The 19632-nt window shown below is 64.2% G+C and overlaps 1 protein-coding gene across 1 annotated transcript; it reads right to left on the bottom strand.

The window, feature by feature from the left end:
• Positions 1-27: 27 nt before the first annotated feature.
• RAI1 (retinoic acid induced 1) lies at positions 28-18057 on the bottom strand. The gene is given in 6 exon segments (XM_019413265.2): positions 28-1520; positions 2007-2056; positions 6646-6739; positions 10856-14983; positions 14985-16398; positions 17062-18057. Coding segments are annotated over 5 exon segments (5685 nt in total). The 5' UTR covers positions 16383-16398; positions 17062-18057; the 3' UTR covers positions 28-1505.
• Between the last annotated feature and the right edge of the window lie 1575 nt (positions 18058-19632).

Below are 19632 nucleotides of genomic sequence, written 5' to 3'. Positions count from 1 at the left end.
TCTGGTTAGAATCCACGGGCTGCAGACTTCCAAAACAATCGTTGTATCTTTATTGACTTTTTTTTTTTCTGAATGCAATGACTGTTTTTTACTCTTAAGGAAAATAAACATCTTTTAGAAACAGCTCGATACACACAATCTTCAGTGTGAAGCAATATACTAATAAGAACACTAGTCGTCTTAACATTTACAGTCTTCATATATATTATATATATGTATATGTATACATATATATACACTATATAACGAGGCCAGATATAATACACACGTTTACCATTTTACAGTCATATGTACAGGAAGTTGCTAGGGCGGCCCCAGTCTGGGGGCTGCATCAGGCCTATCGAAGCGTGGACAGAGCTGAGGACACGGACGGACAGGCGGACGGACTGGCGGGGACTGGCTTGGGCCGGTGGTGGCTGCGCGGAGAAGGGGGGCGTCGCCGTAGCCCCCTTCCTGGCAAGGGCCCCGTGCTGAGGGACGCACGACGCAGGGCGGCGGCGACACACGGGAGAAGCGAGCATGTTCCCAACATATATACATTCTATGTAACATATATATAGAGGGGTACACAGGTTTGTACACGAATCTAGCGCTGTCTCTGCTCCCGTGCCGAGTGGGCGCTGCTGTCCCTGGAGACGGGTGGTCGTGCAGAGGGACGATCACGCATTCGCCGGAGGTGCGCTCTGGTCACCACTCCTTTCCACTGCGTTCCCAGGTCGCGCTCCAGGGGTGGGGCAGAGGGCTGGAAAGGGGACGAACAGAAGCCAAAGGGGTGCCCCAGTCCCACCCACACCCGGGGAGCCCGCATCCCCTGAGCATGGGTCCCGGACTCCTCTGGCTCTGCCCAAACCGCACGAAAAGTTTTGGCCAAGGCTGGGTGGGTGGGAAGGGCTCTAGGACGCAATTCGAAAGGTTCCTTCCAAAGCCTCCGGCCTCCTCCCCCGCCGGCCTAGTCCTCTCCGGAAAGGTTTCGGCTCCCTCCCCACCCCACCCGGCCTCGGAGCCCGGAGCCGCCCTTGGCCACTTCCTGGGCCCTTTGGACCCCCACTCCCACCCCCAGGGCGCCCAGCTGCGAGCCGCGACCGGCTGCGGTGGCGGCAGCACCCACGTGGAATGTGTGCCACGTCGTCTTGGAACTACCAGGGGAGAAGCGTGTCCCCAGGCTAAAGGGGTCTCCAATCCCCGCCGGAACCTGGGTGCCTCAAGGAGTCTGGCCGCTCCACGGGCTCCCTCTCTCCAAGCCTGGCCCGGAGGGGTGCGGGCGGGAACGCCCAGTGTTGTCTTGTTCCGGAAGCAGGCGGCTCCGGAACGTGTTTTCTTCCCAACCCGGGACCGCAAGTTTCAGCCCTAGGGGCCAGATCCAAGATCCGGAATCCGGATCAAGGATCGGCTCTGGACCCGCGCTGGGAGCAGCTCAAAGGCCCGGGGGCTGCGCAGGCGGCTCCTCTCCTTCGGCGGCGGGCGGGCAGGCGGGCTTCGGCGGCTTCTCCCGCCGTTGGGGTGGATTACAACGGCAGCCTCTGCAGGGGAAGAGACGCCAAAGCCCCCGTTACTGCCGGTGGCGGACCAGCGCCGGGAGCGAATTCCTCCCAGCCCCGCCCCTCCCCACGACCCCGCCCCCGCGTGAGGCTCCGCCCCTGCCCGCGCCGCCAGCGCCGGGCTCGAGTATCGTTGGAGGCAGCGGAGCCTCACCTTAGGCCCGAACTTTTCTCTCCCCGCACCCTGCCACCGTCACCTCCGTGCCCGACGTCCCGTGCCCCTGTCTGCCCTTACTGGCCCCCACCTCGGACGGCCCCCTCCTTCAGGACCTGCCTCGTCAGAAGGCGGTCTGACTAGCGCGTGCCAACCTGCCCCAAAGGCTGCGGATAAACCAGGAATGATGAAGTTTTGGAGGCGGGCAGGTGGGGGCTGGGCCCTGCTGAGGGTCCGCAGGGCAAGGGGTGGGGAGAGGGAAGGGGCTCCCCTCCAGCCTGGACACCTTCCAGGGAAGGCCTGTGGTCACCTACCTTATGTTTGGGACACTTCAAAGAAAAGTTCTCTTCGATGAATATGCAACCTGCCACCAAAGAGAAGTTTGGGTGGTTAGGACGGCGGCAGGAGTCTCATCAGGGGGCCAGGCGGGGAGGGGGGCCCAGCGCCCACGAGACCCTAGGCTACAGGGCTTTTTGCGAAAAGCAAAGCAGCCCATGCTTGAAACCCTCCCGGTCTCCGAGACCCCATCACGACTGAGCTGAGGGGCCCCGTGTGCTTTTTGTTCTCCCGGAGCCCGCTTGTCACTCCGGAGGACTTCCTGACTCCCTCCCTATGGCAGATCCCCTATGCGTGGGTCTCTCCCCTGCCCCTGCCTCACTTCACTCGGCCACGCTTGTCACTTCCTCCTACTGGTCTATGTGTCGGTTACTTGCTCACCAGCCACTGGCACCTGTGCCGCTCAGAGCAGACACTCAGGATACGGGCTTGTCCCTGTGGGGGCCTCGAGGGGGGAGGCAGACCTGAGTCTGGGGGCAAGGGGAAGACGGGACTGAGGTCTTGGGTCCGAGTGAATCCCAGCAGGCATCTGGGTGCCCTGGGCACTGCCCACCCTGGGGGAACAGAGAGGACGCTGAGCATGGCCAGTCCCTGATGCCCACCTCGGCCCAGGGGTGCACTCATAGCAAGCTGCCACTCCACTGCCTGATGCCACCTAGGGAGGCCCCGGCTTCTCTCCCAGGAGCCCCAGTCACCACCCCCTCGTCCCCTTCTGGGCTCACCCCCACCCCTACCCTGCCGGCCACTGCTCTGAACAAACCCCAAACCCATAAATAGCCGGAGGCCGGAGCTGGCCAAGCAAGGCCTCTCCTTCCAGCACATTCCTCCTGCTCACGCCGTGGCTCTGTGCCGTGGCATCACGGCAGCGTGGTGGCTGGTAGGCAGGGTGGGGAGGGCAGGTCTGCAGGCCTGAGAACAGGGCTGGGAACCCTCCAGGCCTGTGGCTGTCTCCCCTTTTTTTTTTCCGACCAACCGCTGCCAGAGCTGGGGAGCCTGAGACCGAAAACTGCCCACGAGGTTTGTGCACTCCAGGGCCAGCGGCTGGAGGCAGATCGTCAGTTTTTCCTCTTCTCTACGCTCCGACAGGCCAGACGCGGTGCCGGGACTGAACTCACACCTTCCAAAGAGCATTGAGCTAAAACGCCAGGCCTGCACATGTGAGGTCATCCCCGCCCCACATCCCACTTCGGGCCCTACAGGTTCCGGGTCTCTGGAAGCAGAGGGCAGGAGGTCACCACTTCCAAAACCAGCTTGCTCAGCTACGCCCCCGGCATCCACCCTGGACGTGTGGAGGGGAACCACAGGACAGGGCCAGGCCACCTCTCCTGGTGTCTGCACCTGGGGACCTGGGGACCCAGCTGACAAAGTGGCCCCGGGGCCTGAGTGTGGAAAGGCTCAGACAGACCCGTGGCTTGCTGGCTTCTGCCAGCGATTCTGAGTCACTTAGCCCCAACGAGGTGGTCCTTAATGGGGTGGAAGGGACAGGGCTAGTGAGCCAGGGCAGAACGGGACGGCCCTGATGCCCTACGGTCTGAGAGCGTGACCCAGACATCTGGAGAGCCCCATGGGCCCCCGCTTGGCAGGCCCAAGGGGTCGGGTAGGTGGAAGGTGCCAACAGAAGCCGGGGGCTCCTGTCTGCCAAACGCTGGATGGCCTCCCCAGCCTCCTCCCCTAGTTCCTCTGTCTCCCAAGCCTCCCGCTTGGTCAGGAGGGCCGTGACCAGCCCTCCCTGCCGCCCGGAGGCTCACTTGTTCTCCCAGCTTCTCTGGCTGCTGCTCCTCCAGTGCCCGGGGCTCCACCCGCTCTCTTCTGCCAGCTGCTAAGTGGCGGTGCCCACGACACCCCCCCCGGCCCCAGCGCCCTGGTGAGCCCTGGGGCTGATGGCCAGCGAGCCTCTGTCCCGAGCCCAGCTGGGACAACTTCCCTTGTACGTCTGCTGACGCCTCAAATGCAGCCTGTCCAGAGGGAAGCAGCCCCGTGTGGCAGACGGACAGACTGCCGGAAGAGCTCCAGGCCCCCTCCCTGGGCCACTATCCTCTGCGCTGTGGCTCTGTCGCTCTTCTCGAGCAGAAGAGGAATCCATCCTGTGAATCTGGGCGGGCTGGGGGACTCGGTTTGGCCAACCGTGTGGTGCCGAGCCTGGCCTGCGGGGGCACGAGAGGCCACGCGACCGCAGCCACCCAAGTCAGTGGCGAGGAGGTCTGCCAGCCGGCGGGAGCGGCGGAGCCCGCCGGCTGACCACGCCCTCGGCACAGACCACCGGGGACTGGCGTTGAAGCCAGGAAGCCGGGCCTGGGAGAGCCGGTAGCCGACACACCTTCGGCACACCCCTGTCCTGCCCCAGACCTGTCCCCTCCAACGTGGGGAAGCTGGATGGCAGGCTCCACACCCCGTCGCCCCTCACCCTAAGGCCTGCACATTCAGTGCCAGCGAAGGCTCTGTCCCCATCAGCAGGTCTCGTCTCCCGCCGGGACAACCTCTGGCCCCCTCGGCTCTGGCTGAGCCAGTGTCTCATCTACCTGGCTTCCGGGGCCCCTTCCCATGGCAAGCTCTGGGGCTCTACAGAGACCCCTATCACACGGGAAATCCTTCGGAGATTTCCTTTCGAGCGGAAGCGTATTGTGTCCGGCCTGGTATATACATCCCACCGCTAACCAGCTGCGGGGCACCTCCACTGACCTGCTGGGGCCAGGCTCCAGTGGCGCCTTCTCCTGGAAGTCCTCCTGGATTCCACACACACCCCCCCTCCCCCAGCTCAGACAGGGGGACTCTGTCCCAAGGGACACACTCTTTGCCCTTCCTGGTTGCCATAACTTTGGGCAAAGATCATGATTTTCCTGTCTGTCTCACTCAAACGGGAACCCCCGGGAGGTTCTGACGGTACTGGGGTGGGAGAGAGAACACAGGATGGGGAGCAAGACAGGCAAAGCAGTCGCATCCTGGTCTGTCCTGCTGTGTGGCCATGGGAAAGGCAGCCTGTCTGTAAAGGTGCAACCCGGGAAAGCACAGGGGCCTGAGGCAGGGCCTGGCACCCAGTGGGTGCTAAGTTAATCACTGTAGAAGGAGGGGTGCAACTCGGGGTAGTTATCTATTACTGGGGTAAGGCCACGGGTCTGGTTAAGTGGCTGAGTCCACACTAAAATCTGGTTCCTGCTGCCCAGGGTAGGGCTGTGGAACCGGGAAGAAGCCCCACATCCCGCTCCAGCCGGCCCCCTCCCTGCACGGTGCGAGCACCTCAGCCCTCGCCAAGGAACTGTCATCACTCAGTCCTGCGGGTGCTCCCGGGGGTGGCTTAGCTGGGGCTGCTGCTGGCCGGGGACCAAGCGGGCAGGTGGGGGCGCAGGGAGTGGTCCCCGCGGCCCGGGGCAGAGCCAGCAGGCATTCAGGTGGGGAGGAGGGGGCTCCAGGTAATGGGAGGACCTACTGGGAGACACCTCTGCTCCGTCATCCATGAGGCAGAGTCATTGATAACTTCACCCGGGTTCCAGGCTAGAGGCGGGGGTGGGGTGGGGTGGGGCACGGGGAGCAGGGGGAGGAGGCCGCCGTCCAGGGGACTGGCCCCAAACGGGACGAGGGCTGCACTTCCCTGGGTGGCGTTCATTACTTGGCTCACTGCTCCGAGCGGCCGCAGCAAAAAGGGATGATCCTAATCTCTGTTTTACAGATGGGGAGCCCACCTGCAGAGGCATCCACGAACCTGCCCAAGTCCACGCGGTAAGAATGCCACGGGGGTTTGAATCCAGGCCAGAGCTGCCTCTCAGTGACTACGGCTCCGCCATAAGCAGCCTCTCTCTTTGGATGAAATCGAAAGACTGTCTGTGAGCCTGGGTCTCCCTGCCTGCTCGATGAGGTTTGGGACTCCCGGATCTCTCCGGCCCATGCAGTCTGTCCTTCTGTGTGCCTGGGTCACGGTGGGTGCTCATAAACGCTCATGCGACAGATGAATGAGTAAGAGGAGAGAATGAGGTGGGTGAGGGTGCAGGGGAAGCCTGATCCTGTCTCCAGACCCCAGTGTCCTGCTGAAAACCTACAACCGTTGCCTGTAGCCAACGGGAGGGTTTTTTGTTTGTTTTTTTATAAGTAGGCTCCACGTGTGCAACGTGGGGCTGGAACGCACAACCCCGAGATCAAGGGACCTATGCTCCACTGACTGGGCCAGCCAGGCGCCCCCAATAGGAGTGTTTTGAACCCCATCTCCTCCTCCCTCACTTGGTGTTTGCTGAGGTCTGTACCTCCCATCTTTCTTTACCCAGTGAACTCCTATTCAGCCTTCAAAGACCCAGCCCCAGTACCCCTGTCTCTCTGAGGCCTGAGATCCTCCCCAGCCCCTACCACTCCTAAGCACTGATAGCTCCTGAGCTAGCCCTCCATCCTGTAATGCATGGCTCTGGGCATCCCTCGAGCAGGTGGCTCGGGACTGGTTCCTCTCTGTGGCCTTAGCATTGTCCATCATGGGGCCCAGGGGAGAGACAGCTGAGAAGATAAATTGCTGGGGCAGGAGAGGAGGGCAGCCAAGGCGTCAACTGGGGCAGGGTTCAAGGAGCGGGGTGCCCGGGTGCCCCTGGGCTGCTCAGGTGGGCCTCCAGGGCCTTCCTGTCCCCTTGGGCTGGCTCTTACCCGCATCGCTGGCACACGGGTAATGGTAGGTGTGGGTGCATCCCTTGTAACAGCACCCGATGGTGGCCCCGGCTTCTTGGCAGCTGGAACAGGTCTGGTGAGGAGAGAGGGAAGACGGGTGAGTCTAGGGCTTTATAGACAGGCTCTCCCACGGACCCCACGTCCTTTCCCCCGAAACGCTCCCTGGACATCGGTGGGAAGGAGGGTCAGTATGGGGCACAAGTGCCCCCAAGGGCGATTTTGTGGCAGAATTCCGAGCTGTGCCTTGGACGAGGGGACCCTCTTGGGGCAGGAAAACGTCTAATCTCGTGGATAAGTATCAGGGTCTAGGCATCACACAGACCTGGGTTCAAATCTCAGCTCCGCCATTCTGCCCCACGTGACCTCAGCCGCTAACTCAAACTCTCCGTGCCCCGTCTGTGCAGTGGGGACAGTGCCTCCCTTACGGGACAGTCGTGAAGATTAAATAAGAGACGCCGTGTGCCCAGCAGATGACAAGAACTCGTGAGGCCACTCACCCTACGGCTGTGGCTACCGGCCAGCACTGAGCAGGTTTGTGTGTGCGTCCTTACCCACTGGTTCCTCCCACCGGCCCTTCAGGCAGGTAACTTTCACAAACCCCATTTTCTAGATGGTGAAACTGAGGCTTCCGCTCCAGGCAAGAGTGAAGGCAAGAAGCATTGCTTTCTACCCAGAAAGACACTCTCCCGCCCTTCGATGGGCCACTCATCCTCGCCAGATCCCCGGAGAAGAGGACACAGCCAGTCCTGACATGCCGAGGTGATGTAAATCTCACGCGAGGCAGCACAGCGGCCAGCCCACTCTGCCCCACGTGGGGCAGGGACGTGGCCGGGACGGCTGGGCGATGCCAAGGAGGCGACGCAAAACAAGAAGCCTCACTGTATGGGTTGGGGAGGGCAGTGCACAGGAGGGCAGCGCAGCTGTGGCAGGACTAAGCTGTGGTTGCTAAGCTACCGACAGGTGACGGCAGCTTACGATGTGCCCCATGTGCCTGGAAGCAGCCTCCCCATAACCTTATGTTGATATGCTCGTAATTCTACCCAGGTTACCAACGAGAGCTCAGAGAGACTGATTAAACTGCCTGAGGGCACACAGCCCCTAAGTCGCCGAGCCGGGCTTTGAGCCCAGCTGCCCGGCTGGAGCACAGGCTGGCGATCACCCCCCCATACTGTTCGAGGCAGGGGCTCCATGCCAGGTCCCTGGACTAAGACAGATCCCATCCCCAGCATCTGGGGGAGACTAGGAATGAGAGTCTTCTCCCACCTTCCTGGGGAAGATGCCCAGGAATGCTCCCTCTGGCATCAAGCTGGGAGCGGGGAGGTGCAGGGATGGGGGCTGGGTATATTCTGGAACATCAGGTTTTCATACAATGCCTTTAGACGCGCAGTTTCCTTGCGGTCAGGGCTGAGATCTCCTGGGACCGTGAGGCCCCAAATTCCCTCAATTTCTGGCCCACAAGGAGGGAATAAGGCAGGACTGGGGCCCAAGCCAGGGCTGCGCCCTCAGGGCTTTTGTCGCTTACAGGACAACAGGCGCAAGAGCAGCCTCACGCTACCATGCCTGCACCGTGTCCCTCCCTCCCCCAATCCCGAGTGGCACTGCAGACGTGAAGAAATCAAGGGACAGAGGAACAGAGGCCTTGGGCCCTTCTGACCGTCACACCCAGGCTCTGATCCTCTGCTCCCCCGGCAGGGCTTGTGAACCTGACAAAGGCCTCCAGGCTGGTGGAGAGAGAACCCGAGGTCCCAGGGGGTGGGCATGGTAGGGCTCAGGGACAGCAAGCCGTGTGGGGGCTCTCGGGAGGGGACAGAGAAGAAACGGGGCTGCCCCCGAGGGGCCACACGGAAGTTCTGTCCCCCAGGGAGCAAAAGTGAGGCCAAGGTAGCAACAGGTGTGCCGGGGCCTGGAGCCCTGATGCACAGGGCCCCTACTGCGTGCTGGGGAGGGAAGACCACCCCCACAGCCCCGCAACCCTGCGGCCCTGCCAGCGGGGTTTGGCCTCCTGAGGTTCGCAGGGGCCAGTGACTTGCTGGAGTCACAGAACCTGCCCTCAGCAGAGCTGCGATTCGAACCCGGGTCTGCGTCTCTCTAAGGGAGTGTGCTGCCACTGAGCTGTCCAGGCAGCAAGAGGTCTTGGCGGGGACAGGAGGCCTAGGATGCCCGGGCTATGGGAGCAGGGGGCATGGAGCCGTGCCCCTCAGAAGTCCCAGAGCCCGCCCGTCTCTCCAGAGCGTTCTGTGGCACGGTCTGCTCCTCCGGCTGGGGTGGGGGGGGGGGGGCTGCCTTAATGATCCCCTCTGAGGCTCACAAGCCCTGGCCTGGCTGGACCATCTCTGGCTCGGCGGCCCTTCAGATCCCATCTGAGCTGCCTCCGGTGAGGGAGGGAGGTGCGGCCGGCGAACGGCAGGTGCCTGCTGCTGTGTGTCCTTGCCGCGGCCCCGTCCCGACCTTCCCGGGGAGGCCCCCGGTGGTGCCAGGCTACCACACCGTTTTTGGCGTAGGGCACAGCGGGCAGAGATGGGCCGACCGGGCTGACTTCCAGCTCCGGTACTCAACAGCCGTGGGACACCAGGAAGGCACGGCGCCGCTGTGATCCCGGCTTCCTTGTCGGCCCAACAGGACTCGCGTGCGGGTCCGCGAGGTGAGACCAGGGCGCCCGGAACAGGCTGGGGGCACGTGGGCAGCTTACCCACCACGATGGGTGCAGGTGGCTGGGAAAAGGCTGGACCAGGCCCCGGCTCAGAGAGGCAGCACAGGCAGGCCAGAGTCGCGGGGGGGTGGGCGGGCCGTGCGTGCTGGAGGGGGGAGGCGGTGATCTGAGGGTATTACTTTTTAATGATGGGAGAGACTTGAGCCTATGTCAGACAGGTTGGGCAGGAGCCGGGAGCCAGTGAGAGAGAGAGAGAGACAGAGAGAGAAGGAGACAGGGAGAGAGGAAGACAAAGTAGCAGATGTCCTGTTGGGAACTGGGGTTGCCTCAGTCAGGCTGGAAGCCTGGGCGCGGAGAGGTCTCTCACCATGTCCCCGGGGCTGTGTAAGGTCTGGTGCAGGAAAGGAGGGGAGGCTGAGACCCTCAGGCACAGGGGCGGGTCCCAGTGGCTGGGGGTGGGGACCCCCAGCACAGGCAGTAGGAGGGGGGTGGGCCGAGTGGGGGAGGGGGAGGGCAAGAGCACAGGCCTCAGGAACAGAATGCTGGCCCCACCACCACGTCCCGGGCACATTCCGCCGACTGCCACCAGCAGACCTGAGGGGGCTCCCAGATGCGCCCCCAGCTGCCTGCTCACTCCGGCCGCCCGCACCCCTCAGGAGGGAGCGTGAGGAGCAAGATCCCCCGGTAGCCGGACTGGCGGCATCACCTAGTGTGATGTGGCCCAGCCGCTATCACTGGGCCTAGCAGGGAGCAGAGGACGGTCGGCGGGCACGGAGGCCAGGCACGGCTCTGACAGCTTCACGGGCACGAACCCACTCGGGCCCCACAGCCCCTCCGCGGCGGGGACCCACCCTGCCCGCGTTAGAGAGGAGGACACGGAGGCACAGAGGGGCTGAGCCCCACGCCCAGAGTCACACGGTGCGTGACGGGCGGTGCCGGGGTCTGAACCGAAAAGCCAGCCTGCGTTCTTGCTCAGGGACCTCAGTGACGGTTCCTCAAGGAGCATTTTGTGACTGTTTCACGAGAGGTTCCCAGACCACCCGGCCCTGGGAGGGGGACGCATCCCAAACACCTCCCGAGAGGCTCTTTCCCTTGGCCCGTGCTCCACCTCAGAGGCCAAGGAGACACGTACTGGAAGGGGGGGCACCTGCTTTTTTTAGGCTGCCCGGATGTTCAATTCTGGGAGGCTGCCTGTTTTGGGGGGGGGGGTCTTGGCGTGTCAGCTGATGGCACCAGACGGGGCCAGGTGGACTGGGGGTTGGGGGTGGGCGACCGGAGCCCGACGGTGGGTGTCAGGTGTGTGTATGGGGGACGGGCCGGGTGCTGAGGGGCTGAAGCTGCAAGTCCTGGACAGGGGTGGGCGAGCCCGCGCTGCCTCCGTTCGACTCCACCCCCGAGCACCTGACGCGTGAGTCTGTGATCGTGGGTGTGTTTGGCCCAAACCGTGGCACCGGAGAGATGAGGGGGGGATTCCCAACTGCCTGCCTGCCTGAGCTGCGGACCCTGAGCTCCCCCACCGCAACTGGGCGGGCCTCTTACCATGTCCACGGCCACCTTCATGGCCTCCTGCAGCCCAAAGAGCTTCCCGGCTACCAGGTAGACCCCGCCCGTCCACACGGCGCAGGCCTCGTGCACCCAGTGCTCCTGGGTGTCCCCGCCAGGCTCTGCCGGCGGCTCCTTGCTGCAGTCATGCTTGCGGCTCTTGTCAGCTGGGGCCACCTCCTCGCCCCCATCCCCCCGACCGTCGCAGCAGTAACAGCTCTGCAGCCGCCGGGACAGGCCCCGGGCGCTGGTGCGCAGGGAGCCCTGCTTGGCGGCGTCGGCCGGGCCGTCGGGCCTCGGGGCTTTTCCAGGGGCGGCGGCGGCGGCACATTCAAGGTCTTTGAGTGTTCTCTCGAGGGGCGGCGAGGCCTCCCCACAGGTGCCCTCCGGCCGCACCTTCTCCTTGAGTTTTGGCTTCTTTTTGGGGAGGCAGTGTTCGGGGTAGTAGGGCCCACAGAGGTCCCCGAGGTCCTTGAAGTTGGCCGGGTTTTGGCAGAGGCAGCAAACAAGGCAAGAGGTACTCAGGGCCTTGGAAACCACGGGCCCCAGATGCATGGTGGAGGACAGGGGCAGGGAGGGGCGTGGCTGCAGGACAGAGCCTCCGGGGAGCGTGGCCAGGGAGGCCCCGGTCGCATCCAAGGAGAACGAGCACGAGGATGAGGAAGAGGAGGCAGAGGAGGAAGGCTTCCTGTGGGGCTTGGGCTCCTCCCCCGGGGAGTTGACGACAGTGCATATGGTGGTGAACGCGTCTCTCTTCTCCACCCGCACAAAGGGCGAGAAGGCCGGGGTGCGGCTGTCTGCTCGAAGCCGCTTGCAGGAGGAAATGTACTTGAGGCGGATTTCAGGCTCTGCGGGATCCAGGGGCAGCACCTGCTGCTGCCGCCGCCGCTTGGCGCGCCCCTTACAGGGGGAGGAGGTGGTGTTCTTGGCCCGGCCCCGAGTGAGGCGCTTGCGCTTGGAATAGCTGGCGTAGTTGGCATGGCCCGGCTGCTTCTGCGCCCTTGTCTGGGGCTGGCAGGGCCGGCCCTCAGGGGACTGGGAGGCCAGGCCCAGCTCCTCCGTCTTTGGCTTCTTGCCTCCTCCACCAGAGCTGTCCTCACCGCCCCCCTGAGTGCCATTGGCCCTGTCTCGGGGAGTCAGGAGCAGAGCCGGGCCTAGGTGGGGCCGCTTCTCCAGGGGACCTTTAGGGAGTCCGAGGGCTCCGGCCCTGCCTTTCCGGCTTCTCTTCTTAGGCGCCAGGGCAGTCCCCCCGGGCAACAGGGCCTCCGGGGACGTGAAGGCCTCGGTTTTGAAACAGTCAGTCGAGGACAGTTTCTTACTGTTCAGGAGTTTGCCTTTTAAGGATCTGTTGGTTGGATTTCTGCATAACGGGTCGGCCCCCGAAGCTGCTGGGAGCTTCTGCCCGGTGCCCACATTTAAGAGACCTTCGCCTGCCCCAACTGGGCTGCCCCCGGCGCTCTTGAGCCCTCGGTCCTTCTCAGGGAGAGATGGGCTCAGAGGATTACCAGGAGGGGCCCCCGGCGTTTTGCACGCAAACTTTTTCAGGCTGGGCGAGGTGATCTTCTGCACGATGGCCTCCAACTTCAGGCCCCGGCCCTTCCGGGGCGGCAGCACCTTGGTCTTCATGGCCCCCTGGAAGGCCGCCCGCGAGGCGAGCTTCAGGCAGGCATCCGGGGTCTCCGGGGGCGGGGGCTTCACGGCGGGCTCACCGTTGCCCTTGGTGGGCTTGGCCTTCTTGGGGGAAGACATCCTCTTGAAGAGGGTGGAGGAGTCCTCGGCTCCCTCCTCCTTCACGTCCCCCCCACCGCCGCTACGCAAAACCAGGTTCCGCTTCTTGGTGGGGACAGGCGCCATGAAGGCTGACTTCCTTTTGAGTGAGTGGAGGGGCCGATCGGAGAGCTTGCTGCCTGCCCCGGGCTTGGGGACCCTCGCCCGCTGGCTGGCCCTGCCCTCCTTCTGGGGGCTGCCGGCGACCTTGAACGTGGCGGGCAGGTGGTTGTTGGCGAGGAGCTTCTTGGTGGCACGGCAGTTGGGGAGCCGGCTCTCTGAGGGCCGCCGTCTCTTGGAGTGGAACACTTCCTGGGTTTTCGTGCGGGACCGCAGGATCATGGAGCGCTGGTCCTTGCCCGGGGTGCCGGGCGAGTCTGTTTCCTTGGTCTTGGAGCCCATGGGGCTGCTGTCGGAGGCCACGGGCAGGGCGGCCGGGTTACTGGGGCTGGATGCCGCCTTGGGTGACGGCTTGCCCACCCGCTTGCCAGACTTGAAGGCGGCTCGCTGCTTGCCCCCCAGTTTGTCTGGGGGCGCGGGGGTGGTGGTGAGGCCCGGGGGTCCAGGTGTGCGGGGCTCGCTCAGGGCCGTGAAGGAGCGTGTGCACATCCTGGGGAGCCCTTCTGAGGCCCCCCGACCCGGGGCTCCTGCTCCTTCCATCTGTCCCTGGGGGGGCCCCGTGCAGGATTCGGGGAGCAGGAGGTCTTTGGGCAGCACAGGTGCCCTGCACGGGGAGTCCTCGGCCTCGGGCAGCCCCCGGTGCACCCGCCGGCTCCGTAAACTTTTGCCGCGCGGCACAGGCTCTTTCTTGGCAATGGGAGCCTCGGGCACAGCGGGCTTGTTCGGCTTCTGGGCCAGGGAGGCGTCCGGGGCCAGGGTGGCGGAGTCCCCTGGAGCCAGCGCCCCGTCGGGTCCTTCTTCGCCTGGCTTCATGTGGGACAGGGAGGACTCGAACCAACTCTGGACCTTCGACTCCGCGCCCACGGTGGGGCCCAGCAAAATGACAGACTCCCCGGAGAGGTGGCACGGGGAGCCCCAGCCGGCCTTGGTGTCCAGCACCCCCTCCACCTCCTCCTTGGTGCACATCAGCGGGGCCTTCGGCGACAGCGGGTCCTGCATGCCGGGCCTCTGCTCGGGGCTGCCCAGGAGCTCACACAGGGAGGAGTACTCCTCCTCGGCCTCCAGGTCGTCTTTCCTCCCGGTGGGTGGCAGCAGGGGGAGGTCCCCGAAGTCGGCCGCTGAGCAGCAGTGCCGGCCCTCCTCCAGCCACCTGTCGGCCTTGCCCACCTCGGGGCACTGCAGCAGCCCGCCCACCTCCTCCTTCACCCCACCCGCCTCCTCCTGCTCGGAGTCCCGAGGCACCGTGGCCTTCTCCCCGGGGGGCTCCTCCTCCTGGAAGACCGGGCAGGCCGAAGCCTCGTGGGCGTTCTCCTTGCCCGCGCCATCCGAGGCCTTCCCGCCCTGCTCCAGGCCCTTGGTGAGCTCACTGGGGTGGAGGCCCCACCGGGGACAGGCGTCCCCCAGGTTTTCCTCGGGCCAGGCAAAGGGGTTGGCGCCGTCCGCGGAGCCGGCGGCGGTCGTGTCCGGGAAGCAGTCAAAAGCCGCGGCGGCAGGGTCCGACACCGCGGCCCCCAGGGTGGGCTTGCTGCTGAAGGAGAGGGGACCGGCCGTCTTCTTGGGGTCAGGGGTGGCGAAGCCCACAGAGGGGTCTTCAAACAGCCCCGGGCTGAAGTCCTTGGCGCTGCCACCCTTGTCCAGCTGCAAGGACTCGGGCAGGGCCTCCGGCTCCCCTGGCCGCGGCCACGCGTTCTTGGCCACGGAGTCCAGGCAGGCGCTGTGGTTCTCCAGCGAGAAGGGGGGCTTGCCGGCGTCCTTGGCCAGGCCGGGCGGCTCGGCCCAGGCCTTGTCGGCCTTCTCGCCGATGGCCTCCTGCAGCCCCAGGATCTCGGACGCCAGGTCCTCCTGCGCCAGGGCGCTGAGCAGCAGCCGCGGGCAGTCCCGCTCGCCCGCCACGAACTTGGAGAAGCTGTCGAGCGGCAGGCTGCTGTGCAGACTCTGGAAGGAGTCGTCGGACTTGGTGGACATGTCGTCGGGCGACGTCACGGAGCAGGTGGACACGGACTCGGGCTTGGCCTTCGAGTTGCTGTTGACCCTGGCGGGGCTGCCCCGGGCCTGGCTGCAGTAGAGGAAGCTGCGCTCCAGCGGATCCTCGGAGCCGCTCAGGTAGTCGGCCTCGGGCGGCTCGGCGTGCGTGGACTGCGGCGTGCTGCTCAGCGGCTCGGACAGCGGCGTGCCCGCCGGCTCGGCCGAGTAGCCGCTGCCCTCGGGGCTGCAGTGCTGGCTCTTGTGCTGTTCCGGGGGTCCTGGACACCAGGTTCTTGACGCCCTTCTTCTGCGGCACGGCCGCCTTGGAGAGCAGCAGCTGCTGGACCGTGTTGGAGATGTTCTCCACCTGCGAGGTCAGGGCCGTGAGGCTCTGCAGGCTGAGATCCGACAGCAGGTTCTCAGGCAGCTTGTCCTTCTGCAGCGGCTTGCAGTTGCCAGCCTGGGTGTCCACCGAGCCGGCGGCGTCGGTCGGGGAGGGGTTGAGCAGGGGCATGAAGTGGCTGTGGTCGGCGATGCCGGCGGGGAAGGCCCCGGTGCCGAGCGCCTGCTGGTTGTAGGGGAAGTTCTCCAGGTTGGGCATCAGGGGCGACGGGGTGGAGCTGTAGGAGGGGGAGCGGCCCACGGAGCGAGCGGGCGAGTGGCCAGAGCTGGGGCTGAAGGTCTGATAGTACTGCTCCGGAGTCCTGACGGCCGCGTCCGGCTGGCAGTAGCCAGGGCCTTGCTGCCCGTAGTGTTGGTACTTGGCGAGGTTTTGGTAGTGGAGGGTTTCCTGGGCGTGGTGCCGGCTCTGAAGGGCCTGCTGCTGCTGTTGCTGCTGCTGCTTCTGTTGGTCGTAGCTGAGGCGGCCGGACTGGTAGGCGTGAAGGTTCTGGACCCGCTGCCCCGGGGCCAGGCTGGCGGTGGCGGTCAGCGGCCTGTCGTGGGGCTGGGCGGACGGTGCGGTGCAGCTCTTGTAGGAGTGGGCGCCCTGCCCGCCGCCGCCGCCGCCCTGGCCCGGGGAGGAGTAGGTGGAGGAGGCGGGGAAGGACTGCGTGTGCTGGGGGAAGTGGCCGCCCTGGGGGAAGGGCAGAGGTGAGGCCATGTCGTTCTGCAGCTTCTGCCTTTGGAGTTTGGGGTACGCCAGGGGCTGCTGGGGCTGCGGCAGCTGCTGCTGGACGTGCAGGGAGTGAGTCCGAAAGGGCAGCTGGGCGCCCTGCTCTGGGTACTGCCTGCCGGGGGGCACCGCGGCCTTTTTCATCAAGTTGTCCTCATATTTGCCCACCCCCCCTGGCAGGGGCTGCGGCTGGGGGGGCGGCGGCTGGGGGGCCCCCCAAGCCTGCAGGCTCTCCTCACCCGAGTAGCGGCCGGGGTACGGGCTGCTGTCCTGCACGCTGTAGCCCGAGAAGGCCGGCCTGCCCTGCAGGGACTGCTGGGAGGGGAGCCCCTTGCTGCCCCGCGCGGTGGCCGCGGCGGCGGCCGAGCCTGCGCCGCCCTCGTAGCCCGGGTACGGCTGCGGGTTATAATAGTCCTTGGCCAGCAGCCGCTGCCGGTCACAGCTCAGCCCGGCCTGGCTCGGCTGTCTGTAATTCTCCAGGCGAGATGTCTCCTGTGAGGTCTGCTGGTAGTTCTGTTGTTTGCCATGGAAACCACACCTTTCTCGAAAAGACTGCATGACTCGGGCTGGTTATCTGTGCAAAGAGAAAGGGAGAGAGGGAGGGGGGGGCGGGGAGGGGGGGGGAAGGGAGAGCGATTCAGACGGGCCATTTCCCTTCCCCTCAGAACGCCTGCCTCCCACCCCTCTCCCGCCCTGCCCTCTCCCCGCAGCTCTTGACGGTCTCCCCTTTGCCTGAGCCTCCCCACCAGCTGTGCACATATTGACAACTTCTGTGTCAGGGAGATGTGCTCTGTAATTCCCGCTCCGACATCGCCCGCTGCCAGCTGAGCCTTGCCAAGGATGGCCACCGCTGCGGGAGGCGCCACCCCACCCTGCTCCCAGCCAGCTCCTCCCCTCCACGCCCCCCACCCCCAGCCCTCCCCTGCTGGCGTAAGTAAAATCGTTTAGCAGAGCAATCCCACTCCCCTGTCCCCTCCCCCCACCCCCCACCCCCCCCACCCCCCGGGGCCGCCTGGGTCCTGCAATCCAGTCCCAGCGCGGCAGTGTTCAAGCGTGACCCAGCCATGCAGGGACCAAGGAAGGTTTGCCCCTGCCCAGAGAAGCTACTCACCAAGGCCTGTGGAGAGAGAGAGAGAGAGAGAGCACGCGCGCACACACACACACACACACACACACGCGCACACACACAGACGCACAGAGGCGCGCGCACAGCCCGCACGCGCGTGCACACACACACCTCCTCTATCACTGCCATGCCATCTGGAATCTGTCTGTTCCTTCTAGCAGACGTCGATTAGGGGCTGTGGAGCCATTGTAGGCATAAAACGTCCCCTTCCCTGACTCCCAGTAACGCAGGACAGCGGCACCTGCCTCCTGTTTTTGATATCATAGGTGCGTAAACAGATTACGTGGCCCAGAGTGAGGGAGTGCATGCTAATGGGGGACACAGCCGCAGTCCCTTGGCCACGGAGGAGCGCCCCACAGCTGGGTGTGACGCAGCCCCAGCCCTCCTGGTCGGCCCCTCCCGTCTCCGACTCTACAGGGTCAGGATCAGGGCACACCAGGCCAAGAGCCCATCTGGTTACTATTTTAGGGGCTCGCGCCCCTGGTGAGGTCTAACCAGCCCCAAAGCAGGATCTTGGATCAGGAAATGACCCCGGAGAAGGAGTGGGCCCTTCAGGGCAGGGCAACCGGAGTCACAAACACAGGCTGGCCCAAAGCATCCAGGCTAACGGTCCCCCTAACTGACCGGGGGCCGGGTCACCCCAGCAGACCCTCAAAGGAGGGAGGGATGGAGACAGGAGCGAGGAACGTTCCAGGCTCAAGAGGAATCACATCAAGGAGTCCGGCGTTCAGCCAGAGGCCCAGGGGGGTCAGGATTTAACCCACAACTGTGCCGCTGGTGGGTGAGCCAAGAGGCAGACAGAAAGGCCCAGGCCCCCACAGGGGCACCAGGGACTTTCCAGTTCCCAGCCGTTCATTCCCAACACCGAAAGAGGAAGGGGTGGCCTGCCGGGGGCCACAGGCTCCCAGAGTTATAGGAGGGACCAGAAATGAAAAAGAGACACAGAGGAGAGATAGACGGACGGACGGATGGATGTGCGCAGATGTGAGAACGAGGAGAGAGAGTGATGAGGAGTGGGGGATGGGGGCTCCCCCAGGAGGTCCAGCTCACTCCTCAGCTCTTCCCCTGGATCCCACTCAGATTCCTTTCTCAGTGCTGGGGCCCGGGGAGGGGCTCCATCCGGCCGAGCAGGGCCAGTGTGGGGCGGCCAGAAGCCCCCGGGAGCCCTGTTAGCACGGCCCAGGCCCACCTCCCCTGACCTCGGCAGTCAGCCGGCCCTGACTCGGGGACAGAAGGCCCTGGCTGCAGAGGGGACCAGTGTCCCACAAGGCAAGCCCCTTCCCACCGGGCCCATCAAAGCCAGCAGGCCCCTGGCAAACACAGCCCTGCTCCTTCCCTCCCGCCTCTCCCTGGATTTATCACAGGCACCCCAACAAGGAAAAGCGCGCCCGCCCTTCTGACCCACTTCAATCCCATCCCTGGCGGCTGGGATCAAACGTTACAGGGGGTGCCTGCTGTGACACGCCAACCCAGAGGAGCGGGAGGCATCGCTTGGCCCCGTGCCTCCTGACCTGACCTTCCAGAGAAGGCTGCCGGGCTGGCGGCCCCCTCCCATGCTCGGGCACAGGAAACGAGCAGGCACGCAACCGGCTGGCAGCAGCCGTCACTTTTATTCATTCGGGTGTCACTGGCTGGCAGGCAGTGGCGAGGAAGGCCCGCTCCCGAGGACATCCTACGGCGCTCTGCCTCCCCGGCCTGTGTTTATGAGCCCGAAACGCGCAAACCCAGGACCACTCTGGAGGCTGTGCCTCGTATATCTGCACAAATTACATTTCGGCTTTTATTAGTCCCAGATCGCTCCCATTTCCTGCTGAGTGTCCTGTGGATATCATTAACATTTCTACAGCTTTTTTATGTTTTTATTTTTTATTTTTCTTCACATTCTCCAAAATGCATTACCAGAAACATTACTTAAAAAGAGAGAGTACTAGGACCAGTGTCCCGCCCCCCCCCCCCTTTAATCAGTCCAGCTGCTGCGTCTTTTAATTTAGCCGAGCCGTATTAAAGGCGGGTTTCCCAATACACGAGCAGCTGGATGCGGTGAAAGCATCTATCTCTAAGAAAAGACAGTTCAATTAAAATACGAGAAGCCCAGTGCCTGATGGAGAACGCAGGCAAAAATGCTCACCCCAACACCACCCTCCAACCCCAGGCGGCGGGAGGGGGAGAGGGAGGGCTGCGGGAACAAAGGCACGGCATCAAAGCCGATGCCATGCCGGTCTCGGGTCTCTCTGAGCCAACAAGGTCCGCTGGATCTGCCAGGAGAAAATGGGGCTCTGGCTCTTTAAGAGCTGCCTCAGGCCTGCCACGGGCTCTGTTGTTATTAATTATTATGATTATGATTACTTTTCAAGAGCACTAGGAAAGGACAAGGAGGGGGAGAGAGGCAGGCGGCAGGCAGGGGTGGGCGGCACCAGGAGGGGGGGCAGAGAGAGGCCCCTTTGGCAGAGAGATGGTGACCTCTGAACCCACCCGGGGAGGGCAAGAGGGGACAATGGGGGGAGCAGCCTGGGGCGTTCAGCCTCCGTGGGTTCAGCAGGAGGGAGAAGGGGTGGGGGTCGGGGGAGGGCACCCCCCTAACACATCCTCATGGGGCTCCCTCTGGGCCAGCCCAGCCTCCCCATCCTCGCCTCCCCCACCTGCTTCTTGTGGACACTTGGTCAAGGCCTGATCTCTGAAGTT

Source organism: Panthera pardus, unplaced genomic scaffold (assembly GCF_024362965.1).
Source record: "Panthera pardus isolate Hobbes unplaced genomic scaffold, ASM2436296v1 HiC_scaffold_3, whole genome shotgun sequence".
NCBI classification, from domain to species: domain Eukaryota; kingdom Metazoa; phylum Chordata; class Mammalia; order Carnivora; family Felidae; genus Panthera; species Panthera pardus.
This window is presented reverse-complemented; position numbering and strand designations above follow the sequence as displayed.